The following is a 15,571-nucleotide window of genomic DNA, read 5'->3' as shown; positions in this document are numbered from 1 at the left end:
TCTACACGTTGTTACAGTTTTACAACCTCAAATCTGCCACCTGACAGGAAAATAGTGGTTACTATAAATAAAACAACAAAACAAATCACACCCACAAGGTTTTTATTTTTCATATTTATTAATAAAAGTAAATATGAAATCACCCAGCTTCATTACAACATAAAATGTCATGGTTCACATTTTGTTGATCAAATATTTAAGTAGTCTATTTTGATATAGCATCTTTTGGAAAATGCATAAAAACACACCTCCACAACAGAGGCACTTTGATTAGCTAATGTCCCACCATGATCTAAGAAATGTTATACCTGAATATATGCACATGCATGCAGCGGTCCACAGCTAAATCAATATGAGGTACATTGGTGTCAGCATAAAGTTTCTACTGCAAATCAAAAATCTGTTTTCTCCTGATCAAGTCAAAGAGCTCATAATTATCATACTTTGTTTTATACCGATAGGTATGGCTTTGTATAGGCCTACAGCATATTTCGGTATCACCTTAAACTTGTGATTTTTAATAGCTAAGGAGTTGAAGCAATTTCTCGTAAATTAGATAATAAGTTACAGAATAATCCAAAGTGTAATCAGCGGTAAAATGCAGTGGAAGATTGAGATTTTTAGAATGCGTTGTTTCTTAGTTGCTATGTTCACAAACAGAAAGAGGCATAGACCCCAAAATGAAAACAACAACATGTTCCAACTATCATGTAACATATTGGCGGGACACAGCAACAAACGCTTAACTGCATGTAACGGCCATGGTGACACACAAAATCTGTGCATACGAGGAGGTGAATAACACCTCTACTTCCTGTGGCAAAGTAAATCCTCGGTGTGGTTTTGCATTGAGTTCAACTCCTGTCAACATTACCTGCAATACTTGCTAAGCATTCAACTATGTGTGACCTTGCCCTATCTAGTAAACCTACTTTTCAAACTACCACAGAGAAAATAGCAAGTGACAGAAAATTCGGAAAACATTAATGCCCACAGATAATGAAACATAAAATATCTCAAAGTCCATTAACTCACCAAGGGAAATAATTTGATAGCCTTAAATGGGGAGGAATCAATGAACAATCCAAAACATTGCAAAGGAAATGCATTTCATTATAAAAATATAAACATGCATCAGGTATCATCACAAATTCAGATGTTTTTTTTTATCTAGACAACATTTCATTAGTTTAGCTTATGTTTCAGAGACCATCTGCCAGTGGTTGTGTATTAACAGCATTTACTGAAGGGCTTAACCTGGATTGTCAGTGATGTGACAAATCAAATTAAATGCTGCGGATTCAGTTCTTGTCGGTCCTGGGGTTACTGCTGTTAAAGAAACTGATCGCACGGCGTTTGATTCCTGCTGCCTCTACGTTCACTCCGGGCTGCTGGAGCACTTTGTCCAGAGTTGTCTTCTTTATGGCGGCTGGAGAGATATTCTCCTGGTCAGCCAATAACTGAAGTTTCCTTTTTAAAAGAAGGGCAGTAACACAGGGACTTTTACAAAGTAGCATGCAACGCACATATTTAGCACAACACAGTTAATGGCATAATAATAACCTCATCACTAGGTAATTAGTAACCAGCTGACACTATTAAAATGATTGGCACGTGGCTCCACCTACCGTCTGAATTATGAACTTCAAAAGACCCTTTGGCAACTGAAGTGTGACAATTAACTTAAAAGCATTTCTCATGCACCGCTATGACAGGGAATATGATTTGCTGCTTTGTTTGTCTCACATTTTTTCATATCAACCTACCGAGTCCTAACACAGGAGGCCTCCACAGCATCAATCAGGAGGCTGCGGAATCCACCACTCTCCATGACATGCAGGGCATGGATGGTGGCGCCCCCTGGTGAACACACATTGTCCTTGAGCTGCCCAGGGTGCTGGTCTGAGTCCAACAGCATTCGAGCTGCTCCCTTTAACAGAAACACAAAGAAAGATCCACATCAGCCCAACTTAGCACTTAGGATTTATTTATTTGTCAGTGGCAGAGAAAATTAATTAACATCAGAATTCAAACGTGTGAGCCAGAAAGGAGTGACCAATTTTGGTCTCCATGTCAACACCAGATGACTAAACTGGTTCTGTCTGAAATGAAACTACATATTTTAAACTAGAATACCAATCAGAAGAGCGACTATCTCTACCCTACAGTCCCCTCAAAATTCAATCTAGCCACATCAAATTGTCCAAACTCCTGATCCATGTATTTTTCCCTTAGAAATTGATAAGAACGCCAAAAACATTCGAACTAGCAATGTCAAAGAAAGTGAAAAAGAAATATCCTGGATATGCCCCCTGATCCAGATCAACGCCAAAATTTAATAGATTCTTCCTTGGTTCATGCCGCACGACTCAACACAATTTCATGGAAATGGTTTCAGTAGTTTTTGCGTAATCCTGCTAACAAACAAACAATCTAGAATGGCACTCAGTACAGTGAATACCTCTGCCGAGACATCCCTCTTATGAAACCACATTTAAACTTACAAGATCCAGATTTTTATTTGGATCTGCACCAAATTGCTCACACTCATAAATATCAGTCCCCACAAGATCCCTTTATTCTTATCTGAGAAATCAATGAAAATGTTGAAAACTCTTTATCCTGCAATGTTGAACAAAGTGAAGAAAGCCCTGGATCCCCCTTGATCAAGATCTGCAGCAAAATGTTATTAGTTTTCCATGGTTCCTGTCCCACCACTTCACAACATTTCATGGAAATCTGTTGGGTAAATTTGGTGTAATCCTTCTACCTAACAAACAAATGAAAAAAAAAAATCAAACTCAACAAAACAAGGAAACCTGCATATAAACTACCAGCACAACTGGACAAACTAACAATCATCAGACCAAAGCTAGAAAACCAATCCATATAACACACATATATTTGTTACAAAAATGGAGGCCTCACCAGCATGGCCTGGGCTCCGAGGCGTACAGCCAGTCTCCTGGGGAGGCCCATTTTCACTCCACCATCAGCAAGCGCATCCACCGCTGTGAAAGCCTGCAAAGCCAGAAGATACACAAGCAATACATCGGGCAATTTTTTCACCATTACTTTAAGTAATTCATTATTCCCAAACACACTGGATACTTGTATAATTGACTCACGTAAGCAGGGCCACTGCCACTGAGACCCGTAACAGCGTCAATCAGATCCTCTTCCACCTCAGTGCAGTATCCTACACTGGCCATCAGCTGCTCCAGAAGCTTCCCATCCTCCACCTCTGCATGGGTGCCCGTGGCGTACACAGTGGCTCCTTCACGCACCACCACTGGAGTGTTGGTCATGCAACGCATCACCTTCGGAGCAGGGCGATACTGCAGCAGCTTCTGCAAGAGGGAGCAAAGCACTATCTCATGGACTGCCTTGAGATTACAAAGGAAGAATCACACGTGTTTATAACTTTAAGGGATAATTAATGACATTTTGAGTCCGCCCAAAAACTAGAGTCACAAGCCCAGAAATCCTTCTCAAAGTTTTCTTAAATATGTCTTGGAGGTCCTTCTCCCTCCGCTTCAAAGCCAAGACAGCAACAACTGAGTGCTTTGAGTGCACCACGTGAACTTGTAGTGCAGTGCATGTTGCCGTACTTGTCAGTAGCTCTGCTATTAACATCAGACTTGAGAGATCCGATCACAAGTGCTCAGCTCCAACTAGTCTACACACGATACAAAATCATGATTGAATCTTAACGCTGCCATCTTTATGCAAATAATAATCCTGTACATGATTTGTGTGACAAACTCATATTACTGAAAACTCACATAAACTCAAGATAAATTTTGGAAAATATTTTAGCACAGAGCAATGACTGTGGCTTCTATCTATTACATTGGACGTAGTTCGACAGGGATATTTACAGTGATCATCACGAAGAAGAGGAACGATTACAGCAATCAAAAGCTTATTAAATATACATATTAATATGTTAGGATGGTTTAAAGACCGACTTGAACATATATGCCTTTAAAAGGCGAACATGCATCAAACATTAATATAATGAATACTCTAGAAGTCATTGCTTTTGTGAGATTAAACAACATATCTGTTTATCTAGGTTTTCAATAAATGGAAGTGTTTCAAAATGCAAGCAGCAAACATGTGACTATTTGGCCGGAGGCTCTGCTGAGATAAGGCCACAAAAACACAGACAGCTTTGTGTTACAAATTGTGTGGCAGTGAGTGTGTTCCTAATGTCTAGAAGCTGAAATTGCTTAATATAAGGCATGAATTTTACCCGCATTCTACATCATCAAGAGTTAGGAGAATTATATCAATGTGATGTTGATGTGAAACTAGAAATCATCAGGGATTTTAATTATCATAATGTGGGGCAACACCTCAGTTTAAATAATGTGTTTTCCTGGTTTAACAGGTTTTTACAACGAACAAAAATAACGAGCAGCTACCTGCTGGATGTGAAATCCACATTACTCACCTCTACGTACCTGTAGGTTAAAAAACGTGAATGATGGAGTTACAAGCCATAATTGACCTTTGAGTTTGTCAAGTCTTTCAGTTGTTTATCGGTAATGCAGGACACAGAGGGATGTGACTTGCCTTCTCTATGGAGCTGATGGTGACGCCCGCCGCACACGACACAATAAGGTGACGATCTTCGATGTCCGGTCCGATCTCATCCAGCACAAATGGAAGTATGTGGGGCTTAACGGCCAGGAAGAGGATGTCGCTTCTTTTCACCGTCTCTTTGTTGCTGGTAGTGAAATTCACACCCAGTTTCTGTGAAAATGACGTGTATTTCAGTATTTCATAGTTAGGACTGGGAATCATCTTGTGCAGGCACAGCATTGCTTTGTTCACGATGCAAAAATCTCACCCTGAATTAAAACAGAATTACATTTGGAACAGACATCAACACTCATCCTCTAATTTGACTATACCAACCCTCAGTCCCTGCACTGTGGGGAGATCTGTGTCTGGGGAGCTGGCTGTGATTCTGTGGGTGGCAATCACGCCTTAAAGGAGAAAAATACAGAATAAAACATATCACTGACTGATTGCAATCAACATACATCAACAACACAAATCAAATCTGAATAATCCTAGATATCAAACGGATGTGGTCCACTTCAGGAAACTTTTTCTGGTCTTCTTGTAACACGGACAAAATGGATGTGAGCCTGACGTTGCCTAAATAAACTTAAATGAAAGTGGACCTTTTATAGAAAACACGTCGTCCTCTGGGCAAGGTCTAATTCGGATGTGAACCTAAAGTGGCTCATGTGATAAATGGTGAATGGGCTAAATAACACAAAGCATTGGGGCCACCTTTGGTTCACATGCGGTATTGCTGTGGCGTAGTTGTGGACCAGATGTGGCAAACAGGAGCGGACAGTGGGACAGTGTGGGCCAAATCTGGTGCCAAACTATTTAGTAATGTGGGATTCGAACATGGTGCAGTCTGACTTTAAAGCTCACCTGCTGCTGCGAAGCCTCTCACCAGAGCGTGGGCCAGCTGGCCTGCTCCAATGAACCCCACACTCATTCTACCTGCGGAGAAATCACACAGATCAGACATGACGACACATTTATTTCAATTTGAGATAATGGGGGCTTTGCCCAGTATAACAAAAGACATATCTTTCCGTCCCATTGATCTGTGGTAGTAAACAAACTAACTTCCTCATTAAGCAGAGGGAGTTTTCTGAACACACGGAGGCAGCAGCCATGTTAATATTGACAGTGAATGTTTTCACAAAGACAAATAAACTTACTAATATATGGAGGCGTCCCTGAGGTCACAGACCAACCAGGAAACACAGCGACGGCTCCACAAACTCACCTGAGTGTCAACGTGGACCCGACTGCTCTCCCTTTGCTGTACCCTCGGAGAGAAACCTGACTGACAGGAAGTGAGAACCAATGAGCTCGCGTGTTTGGCGGGACACGTGGTATATTTTACCAATGGAAAATAATATCCCTGAGAGGCGGGGTTTGCAAATCCGAAAAAGGCCGGTTGCGTCAGGTAGAGCCGCGGGGCAGAGGCGTCCAGGGCGGCGGGACTCTGCTAACATCTGCTGGACAAAAGCTTGAACGACACGGGGAAGACGTGGAGACGCGTTGTCTCGAGCCTCGAAGCCAAATGTGAGTGGAGTGTGTCCAAGTTAGAGACCAGAAGTGAGTAGCCGACCTGTTTCGCCCCCACAGTCCTGCTCCATATCCTGCTAGCTTGTTCAGTAACTTGAGCCTTGACATCTACAAGTAAAGTTAGTAAAGTATTCACTCTGGTGAAGGAAGCTCAGGAGTGACTTAATTCCTTCGTCCAACTAACAGTATAACCAAAGCCAGGGGTGGACTGGGACAAAAATTCAGCCCTGGCATTGTCTGTCCAGACCAGCCCACTACATTATCAGCGGACACCACATAGAAGTCCACAAATCTCGCGGCGTCTTCTCTCATGCATACTACTGTTACCACCTAGCTCAAAGATGGCAACAAAAAGGGAGGCCACACACAAACCTCTCAAGCCAAAAGTAAATTTATTTAACTCCAAATCAAGATAGCTCTTACTACATAGTGGGATGTGTAAAATAAGTTACGCGTCAGTGGTGTTTACAGTGTTTGGATGTGTGAAAATAAGGTGTGATGTATGTTGTAAGGTGCAGAAGCAAAGAAAAACAAAGGCTGAGGGCCCCATGCCCCTGGAAGCAGCCTTTAGATCTGCAGCTGAAGCCCAGCCCAAAAGGGCAGGCCCAGGGTGACGCCCCTGCCAGCTCTACCTGTGTCTGGAAAACAACTCCTCAGGCTCTCACATGTCCAGTGGTCAACCTGAGAAGGACATGGATACATTATAATGTCTCTAATCATCACAAATGAAGTATGATTTCATAAAACATAAAAAATGATAAACTCACCAGACTAGAGGAGACTCAACAGACAAACTTTGGTACAGTGAAGGCAGAGAGTGGAGGCAGACAGAGAGCAAGTCCTCGAACATGGACAGAGGGGGAACAACTCCTCAGGCGCTCACATGTCAAGTGGTCAACCGGAGAAGGACATGGATACATTATAATGTCTGAAAAATAAAGAAAATTTTTTCCTCTGTCCTGAACCTAGAGTTGAGAACTTTTTGGATGTGTGTTTCTTTTAAAACCTTTTGAAAATTATTAAAATTATGAAGTATGAATTTATACATTAAAAAATACATGATAAACTTACCAAATTCTAACAGTGGTCCCAAATGTCCACATATAAAACAGAGGGAGAACGACTCCTCAAATAAATCACTACAACCTGTAATGGAGAATAATTGATAATTTAGTGTACATGATCACACCATTAAGGATCAACACATAAGCACAATAAAACTTCTGAAAAGAATTAGCTTGATTCTGCATCTCTATTTACAGCTCAGAAAGTTTACTGTTGCTATGGCAACAGTAAACGACGTTAGCAGCTCTTAGCTAGCTTAGCTAAATCATCTGAACAATAATAACCCATAATATCACAAATCGGCATATTAAAACAAAATCAAAAACGTTTTCTACTTTGTTTTGGACATGTCTCAAAAATGTAGCCTAGCCAGCGCCAGGCCAACGTTCCTTACCACGTCTGCCTCCACTCGCTCATCATTGTCGAGTCCTCCTCGCTCGTCTCCCGGCGCACCTGCTGCTGCTGGGCTGGTGAACCCGGCACCAAATAGGTCCGTCAGTTTGGCACATGTAGCAGCCTCCACCTCCAGAGACTTCAGCTTTTTTTCCCGATGCTTCTCAGCGCCACCCGGGCGTTTTTAACTCTTATTATCCATTTTAAGTTTCTGTCTCAGCAGCAGCCCGTCCCGCGACTCCCCCCGCCAATGCCGTGAGGTCCCGCCCCACCCTGGTTTGTGTTGTGATTGACAGCACTGTCAGGGCTCTCAGAGCCTGTCATCCCATGATTGATTTACAATGACAAACAATAGACCAATAATATGTGTCGATGCTGGCAACACACTGCTAGCCCTCTGTAGCCAATTGGCCGGCCCAATTGGAGGGAATTTAGAGAGGAAGAAGAGAAGAAAAAAAAATAAAATAAAGAAACATAGCGGACCAGACCGGCCCACATTGGGTCAACGGCCCACCGGGACGATGCCCGGTATGCCAGATGGCCAGTCCACCCCTGTATATATATATAAATATATTAATACTAAGACAAGAAGGTGATAAGACAGGAGCCATTACAAAATTAAAGATCAGATGCTGCAAGAATGATGCAATTAAAAATCCACCGAAATGAAACGTCCTGTTTTTATTTATCGAAATAAATGATCGCAAAACTTCATCATCAGTAGGTTGTTTTATCACCATAACAACCAGATGCTAATATTTGAAATATTATTTTGATTGACAGGGACACTCTCCCAATACCTCCTTTGATGCTTTGATGAACAGCATCAAAGTTGTTATTTGGATTGGAGACCTCTGATTGGCTGTTGATTGCTTTAAATACTGTTCAAGTTTAAGACAGTTGCTGTTGCACTCTGACCTTGACTGAGGTAAGTCATGTCTCACTCTCTCTCTCTGTATTTACCCAGCATGCTAACCAATACAATGCAGGCTCATTATTCAAGTTTGAAATGAAACCACTGTGTAATATGAAGCTGCTGCTGTTACATGTTGATAATGTGCTGTTTGCTGTTGCTTTTATGACAAATGTGAAAATATTGTTGCTGGCTTCTTTTGTGTTTTCTGCTGCTTATCTTAATGGGTGATATGTGTTAACGTGATGCTAAGTAGCGTTAGCTCGCCGAGGCCAGGCAGAGCGAGGCATTGTGGACAAAACACCTGTAGCACCAGGACATTTCCACATTTCACAGCTTATTCTACCAAACGATGTGTTTTTGTAACATTGGGAAGATTAACCTTGGTGTTTAACTTTAGTATTTAAGATAAAGTAAAAAAAACAACAACTGCCATCACTGCCAATCCAATTCAGATTCAAATTCAAATCAAAGGGGCTGGGTGCCATGGTGATTGATTTTAAAAAAAACATTTACTGGTTATTTTTTGGTTAATGTGTAGTTTGAATGTGTTGAAGGACAAGTTGACGGGAGCGTAAGTTAATGCTAGGAGCACATGACATGAGGTGTGTAGCTCCTTTAAGGAAAAAAACAATCCCTCTCCATTGGGTCTAATGTTATTTCAGAGAAAACTTTTCTGCATCACCTCGCATAACTTGCTCCCACGGTCCCATTTTTTTACTCTCACAAATTTAAAATATATCGGTGTGTCCGGCAAAGTCTTGTGTCTCTCTCTCTCTCTCTCTCTCAAACCAGCCAGTCTGTCTCTCTCCCTCTCTCTCCTTCTCTCTGTGTCTCTCTATCTGTGTCATTTGTTTTATATTGAATGTTTGATGGATCAAATTCACCCTAAATCTTACACACTATTTCATCCTGTCACCTGCAGACATAAAGCCTTTTGACTTCAAGTTCCAGACAAGAAAGGAAAATAGTGCATCAACTGTTCAAACAGCTTCTTCAAAAGATCGATCTACTCTCTGTGGTGAACCATGCAGAAACCAGACGTTGTGACGGCCCTCAATGCCGAACTCCTCACAGCCTACAGGAGGATTCTGGCTCTTAAGGAGGAGGTGTGGCAGCTGAAAAACCAGCTTCAAGACAGTGATGTCATAAAGATGGTTTTGGAGAAGGAGAAGGAGGAGGAGAAGGAGAAGGAGAAGGAGAAGGAGCAGGAGAAAGAGAAGGAGCAGGAGAAGGAGAAGGAGAAGGAGACCCAGGCCTTGAAGGAGAAGGTGGAGCAGCAGGAAAACCAGCTGAAAGAAAAAGATTGTGTCATAAAGAAGGAGGTGAAGAAACGGCGCGCTCGCCTCAGGGCCTACCTTGACTGCCTTGCTGAGCTGACTGTCTCTCAGGCCAAGAATAAGATGATGGAAGCAAGTCTGCTCCAGGAGCCACCCCAGGAGGAGAAGGTGAAGGAGAAGGAGAAGGAGAAAGAGAAGGAGAAGGAGAAAGAGAAGGAGAAGGAGAAGGAGATCCAGGCCTTGAAGGAGCAGGTTGATCAACTGCACCTTCAGCTGAAAGACAAAGACTGTGTCATAAAGAAGGAGGTGAAGAAACGGCGTGCTCGCCTCAGGGCATATCTTGACTGCCTTGCTGAGCTGACTGTCTGTCAGGCCAAGAATGAGATGATGGAAGCAAGTTGGCACCAGGAGCCTGCGACAACAAGGAGCAGTGAGGTGGAGGTCAAGAAGGAGATGGAGAACGAGAAGGTGCTCGCTTCAAGGCCTAAAGGAGACGAAACTGCAGCAGGAGACAACACCAACTATGGGACTGAGCTGCAGAAAGGAGGAGGCTGAGCTGAGCTGGAGGAGAGAGAAGAGGTGGAGAAGCCCCCGCCCTCACCCTTTTCCTACTCTTAAAACAAACCCCTCCCCTGTCCCCCTTTCTATATATTTGAAATAATCTAATGATGTGTTGTAAATATGTTGAACTTTTTGAATAAATATGACTAGTGCAGTAACATCTGCCTCTGTCTTTCTGAATATAGATACAGGATTCATTGATCAATTAACACAGTGTTGGAGTGAAACAAATCAGTGTGATTCATTTAGTTTGCTACTATTCATACAAACACAACACAGCAACAGAAGACAAACAATGTGTCTTAACTTTATTACATTTGGTCAAATCTATATATTAATTATGACAACAATACAATAATAATACTATCATCTCATCTGAGGGCCCACCCATCACACTGACCACGCCCATCTGACACGCACACACACTCACGCACACACACACATGCACACGCACACGCACACACACACGCACGCACAAACACACACACACACGTCATTATCATTTATATATTTAGTGTATATATATATACATTTATTTCAATTAATTTATGGTTGAGGTCAATATCAGATCAGAAGACGTGTTCATGGCACTGAAGTCAATGTAAAATGATTTAATTTATATAATCAATTTGTAAATGAATTATGTAAATTATATTACAGTATGGATGTGGTGGTCTAACTATAAATACATTTTATTTTCATTAAATCATATATATTTGTTGTAATTAGTGATTTTATTTTCAAATTGTTGATTTAACGATTAAGTCGTTTTCCCAATTGCACCTAAAGACTTTTTAGTTTTTCTGGTCATGATGAACCTGTGTATTGATTTTTGTGAAGATGGGTCAATGTGAACACGTTCCGGGGGTCTCGGGGGGGAACCATTGAGACATTTTGCAACGCCCATTATAAAATCCTCCAGAATTCCTAAATTTACACCACTTTCTAACTTTCTGCAAATTTTGGTAAGAATTTGAGCGTGTTAAAGCCCTCAAAAAGCCAATTCATTTGCCTGAATAATAATAATAATAATAATCCTTACAATTTCAATAGGGTCTCACCTGACCTCTGATCAGTGCTCGGGCCCTAACTAGAATGGCCACCAGTAGAGTCCATAAACCCAAACCTAAACAGTTAAAGAACATGTTTGGTTTTCCAAAAACATTGAAACCACATTTAAATTCTTTAGACTTTTAATTGGATCTGCACCAAATTCTGAAGTGACATGTTTTTACTGGGATGAAATGTAAAATGTGACAAACTATACCAACACTGAGCTGAAAACAAAAACAGTTACAAGTACAGTGTTTCTTCTATTCTGATTGAAGATTGAGGATCAACTCTTTACGTGGGGGGTGATTAATACAGTCTGGTGTTTACACGGGCTGACACATTTAATCAGAACAGCAGCTGCATGTCGCCATCAGAAGTGATGAACATGTCATCCACTCGTCTTCTTTAATGGCGATCTCATCTCTCATCTGTATCTCATCCCTTTGTCACGTGTTTGATCAGCTCCCAGAAGACGGATCTATTTTCTGGCGTTACCATCCAGTACTTATTATCCAGTACTCTTCAGTTCCAGTGTGTACTAAAAAACAAACTCTCTGCAGAGAAACCAATTCATCTTTAAATAGGAGGAATGTTGATTAATTTGAATATTTATGGATGCACAAACACTAAATGAGACAAAGATGTAGAGTTAAATCTCAATTACAGTTCAGGAAGGAATTTTCATTGGGGGAACAAATGCCCAAATATAATTTTTTTAGAAACAGATGAATATTTAGGTGTTTAATCAGAAGAAGGACGTTTCCCTCTGCAGCTAATGGATCTGTTTCAATCTTTTATGGCCTGTTTATTGTAACTGAGGTGTTAAAGCATTTAAAATTGTACTTGCTCTTTTATAATCAGAATATTAGGCTCCATTTAAAGATACCCCAAAGCCTTTGAAAAATGACTCTAGTACAATATACATTTAATGCTCATGAAAGTTACGACACGTTACTAATTGACCTCAGATTTGTAAAATGGTTAGCTGTTTATCAATTTATCAATAGTTTAAAACCGGAAGGTTTAACTTAGGAGCAACAATCTGTCTCTTTACTTAACAGAAATAATGATGTGATATTTATAGTGATAATTATTCATAATGACTGGTATGATTTATCTTTTATATTGACATAACTTTTTAGGTCATATAGCCCAGCCCGAATGCACCATGTATACATTTAATTCTGTATTTTATTTCTATGTTTAATCCTTTTTGTATTTAGACTTATGTCAATGGAGGACTGGCAATGTAAGAATTTCATGTAATGGTGCAACGACTAATTTATATGACAGTAAAGAATCTTGAATCTTAACAATCGAAATCACCAATATCAAAAATTTGCCAATTTACAAAGGATATTCCTGGTTTGTTTGTCCAACACAAGTCTGCTGTCTCCTGAAAGTAGAAACTAAAAGTTCACACATGAATTAAGAAGTACTTTGTGTAAGGAAATAAAAAAAAAAATACAAACAAATTATTAGATATTTAATTAAACATGGGAGACATTAGAAATGTAGCAAAAGACCAAACATTACACATCATGATCCTTCTTATCACAACTAATCAATTTGATACTATCTTTACACCTGCTCTCACAAACTTCCACGTATTAGATACATTGAAAATTCAGTGGATAACTGGAAAAGCCTAATAAATGTGAAATTTGACATTCCATTCGGAACATTATTGAAAAAAACAACAGCAAACAACAAAATGTCCGTAAAGCCAAAACCAACAGCTACATTCAGTGCACACTGCAGACTTAACATTTACTATGCTTCTCTTTGAGTCATATTTCCATTCATCTATTTGTTTAAATACAGTGAAATACATTTCTGAGTCTTTGTTAGTCTGAGGGTGTCTATCTGACATGGCACTGCTCTGATATTCTAAACATTATCTTATACTCGCTTAGGTCTGTAGGTACCTGGCATGCTCTCCCTGGAAGGTCATTACACATGGGGGCATAATCCTTTTTCTCACAAATACTGTATCATGGGCAATACTGTCAGTTTTGACTGCTGAACAAAGAGGCTCAATACTAGAATGCTGAATACTGATAATAAAATTGTTACACAGAAATAACACCATCAACTTGTGGATTCAAGGGAATGAGTCCTTCTATGAGACCTGACTGTGGACGGCATGTTGCATGATTAAACCTGTCCACTTGTCTCAGAGGATTAATAGTCTTGAAGGGGTAACATTTATACAGCAGATCTGGAGACAAAGCGGATCCTTTGGGAATAAATTAGATCAACAAAATACAAGATTAGGTTGACACAGGTGAACACTGCCACCACCAGCTTACTGTCCCAGGGACATTCTCCACGTGGGCAGTCCTCAGGACGGTCGGTGATGCCATATTTTCTATCAAAACTGAAGATGGGCCAGATAAGTGTAGTACTGAGGTAGAGGATCACAGCAAAGAAGGTGTAGACAACTACGAATCGGTCAAAGGGGAACCGCAGTGCTGAGGACCTTCCAGAGACGGTCACGATGACCACTATCACAGTCAGAGAGAAGCACAGGCTGTACACCACTACACAGTACTGGGTAGCAATGTAGTTGTTGTATTCCATGTCATTGGCTAGAGCCCCAAAAATTATGCAGGCGACAAAACCCTGGATAACCTTGAGTAGACCGGACACCGTGGCCATGTAGCCCACCACAGCCCCTGGTTTGGCTCGAGTTAGGAACACCTCAACTCCGTAGGGGAAACAGCAGACACTGGAGCAGACAGTGACAGCAATTTGGTAGATTTGGATCTCGCAGCTTTCATCCGGGCACTCTGTCTGGAGAAAGTAAACAGGGTAGACCACAGAGGCAGTGATGTACATGAGAGTTGCCAACATGGCAAAGGCCACGGTGAAGTTATCCCAGGAAATGGGCATGCATGCGTGGAGCCGCGTGATGTCCAAGGTGAACACGACCAGTGTCACAGCGAAGCAGAAGCCCCACACAAACATGCAGAAGGTTCCATAGGTGGCGCTGTAGCCTGCACTGTGGGACACAAGGGCCAATATGGTGCAGCCAAAGAGCATCTGGCACATTCGGGCTGCGCCTAAAGGTGACAACACAGCTTCTTTGTTGAGGTAGTGTCCTCCATGAGAATCCATGGTGTGTTTTTTTTTTCTTGGTTCAGTTCTCGACGTCCTGTTCTCTGTCTTGGTGTCCTTGCGGTCTCCTCTGTCGATGTAGACCTCACCCTTTCTTCTGTTGGTCTTTAATTACAAACGTCTGTCAGTTTACCCTGAGCTTACTGTGTAATTACAGCACTGTGTTTAAGTTACATTCATACACTGTTTTGTCGATGTTTTTATGGTAGTTTGTAATAGTAAATGACTTTATTCAGTTTAGTTAGACCCAAGTGATAAAATATCCTTGTTGATAGGTAAGTTGTTTAGGAAGGAAATGGTACAGCTTCGTCTATGAAACATGCATATAGAAAACACTTCATAGAAATAAAAATACAACAGTCCTTTTTATATTGTCTTTAAGGGTAAGGGTTTGATCCCAGTCTTACTCGAAGCTGTGGTGTATGTCCTCGGAAACCTTGGTTTTCCTTTGCTTGCTCTCTTCAATCCTCAAGCTGTCCAGTGTGTCACAAGTTCAAAATAAAGAAAGAGCTTGTCCAATAAGCTCCCATCTGTAAGTCGTATGCCGAGATCAGTCTTCCAACAGTAGCCCTCGCTGCCGAACAGGTGGAGTACGTTGTTCTCTTGTCAATCAAGTCCCGTTACTCCATGATCCCTTGTAATTTCTTCACTACAGGCCCTTAACCGCCAGTGAAAGTCACTCAAACTATTGGCTCGGTCTCCTGCACTTTGTCTCACTGTTTCTGTTTCCCTTTGCGTCTTGGATTTGGTCTCCCACTCGTTCTTCCTCACACAGACACACACCCTCTCCCTCCTGAATGTCTTGTGTGTGAGTGTGTCTGTGTGTGTGTGTGTCAGTCTGTACTGGGTGGACTGCAAGGGGTGGCCGTTTAAAGTTTGTGTTTGTGCCGAGGACAGGGTTACAGGCCTCGCCAGCTCTATAAATAGGGGGTCTATATTCCACAGAGGGTGGGAGGCTACATGTGGCAGGCAGTATGGGATTCGTATTTCGAGGGTGCACCCAGAGAGGCTGAGTCAGAGCTGCCTTAGTAAGAAACTGGCATTTATACGCAGTGTA

General features: G+C 41.4%; 3 protein-coding genes across 6 annotated transcripts; 1 reads left to right on the top strand and 2 right to left on the bottom strand.

The window, feature by feature from the left end:
* Window positions 1-99: 99 nt before the first annotated feature.
* pycr1a (pyrroline-5-carboxylate reductase 1a) lies at window positions 100-5,904 on the bottom strand. Of its 2 annotated transcripts, none has more exons than XM_053443994.1 (8): window positions 5,825-5,904; window positions 5,461-5,532; window positions 4,927-4,997; window positions 4,582-4,761; window positions 3,129-3,350; window positions 2,929-3,021; window positions 1,767-1,930; window positions 100-1,470 (listed from the first exon to the last, which is right to left on the bottom strand). In XM_053443994.1, exons 2-8 carry the CDS (start codon window positions 5,525-5,527, stop codon window positions 1,302-1,304), a joined length of 966 nt encoding a protein of 321 aa, XP_053299969.1. In that variant the 5' UTR covers window positions 5,528-5,532; window positions 5,825-5,904; the 3' UTR covers window positions 100-1,301. The 2 variants fall into 2 exon arrangements, with proteins under 2 accessions (XP_053299969.1, XP_053299968.1); XM_053443993.1 differs by having other exon boundaries at window positions 5,757-5,893.
* An 88-nt stretch (window positions 5,905-5,992) lies between these two features.
* On the top strand, window positions 5,993-10,482 carry LOC128458866 (DNA ligase 1). Of its 3 annotated transcripts, none has more exons than XM_053443896.1 (2): window positions 5,993-6,159; window positions 9,426-10,482. In XM_053443896.1, the coding sequence occupies exon 2, from the start codon at window positions 9,529-9,531 to the stop codon at window positions 10,333-10,335; it is 807 nt and encodes a 268-aa protein (XP_053299871.1). In that variant the 5' UTR covers window positions 5,993-6,159; window positions 9,426-9,528; the 3' UTR covers window positions 10,336-10,482. The 3 variants fall into 3 exon arrangements, with proteins under 3 accessions (XP_053299871.1, XP_053299872.1, XP_053299873.1); XM_053443897.1 differs by having other exon boundaries at window positions 5,997-6,126; XM_053443898.1 differs by lacking the exon at window positions 5,993-6,159 and adding an exon at window positions 8,376-8,515.
* Window positions 10,483-12,984: 2,502 nt separating this feature from the next.
* Window positions 12,985-15,273, bottom strand: LOC128458898 (myeloid-associated differentiation marker-like protein 2). Its single transcript, XM_053443948.1, has 2 exons — window positions 14,922-15,273; window positions 12,985-14,619 (listed from the first exon to the last, which is right to left on the bottom strand). The coding sequence occupies exon 2, from the start codon at window positions 14,512-14,514 to the stop codon at window positions 13,603-13,605; it is 912 nt and encodes a 303-aa protein (XP_053299923.1). The 5' UTR covers window positions 14,515-14,619; window positions 14,922-15,273; the 3' UTR covers window positions 12,985-13,602.
* Window positions 15,274-15,571: the final 298 nt, after the last annotated feature.

Source organism: Pleuronectes platessa, chromosome 16, assembly GCF_947347685.1.
Source record: "Pleuronectes platessa chromosome 16, fPlePla1.1, whole genome shotgun sequence".
Taxonomy (NCBI): Eukaryota; Metazoa; Chordata; class Actinopteri; order Pleuronectiformes; family Pleuronectidae; genus Pleuronectes; species Pleuronectes platessa.
The sequence above is the reverse complement of the archived record's forward strand: the minus strand, read 5'-3'. Positions and strand labels throughout refer to the sequence as shown.

Bases quoted from the DNA above. Each gene is read 5' to 3' on its own strand.
- pycr1a (XM_053443994.1), bottom strand. From the start codon at position 5,527: ATGAGTGTGGGGTTCATTGGAGCAGGCCAGCTGGCCCACGCTCTGGTG. The intron at 4,762-4,926 runs GTTGGTATAGTC...TCATTTTCACAG, and splicing joins CCACAGTGCAGGGACTGAGG to AAACTGGGTGTGAATTTCAC. The intron at 3,351-4,581 runs GCAAGTCACATC...TCCCTCTTGCAG, and splicing joins CCATCAGCTCCATAGAGAAG to AAGCTGCTGCAGTATCGCCC.
- LOC128458866 (XM_053443896.1), top strand. From the start codon at position 9,529: ATGCAGAAACCAGACGTTGTGACGGCCCTCAATGCCGAACTCCTCACA.
- LOC128458898 (XM_053443948.1), bottom strand. From the start codon at position 14,514: ATGGATTCTCATGGAGGACACTACCTCAACAAAGAAGCTGTGTTGTCA.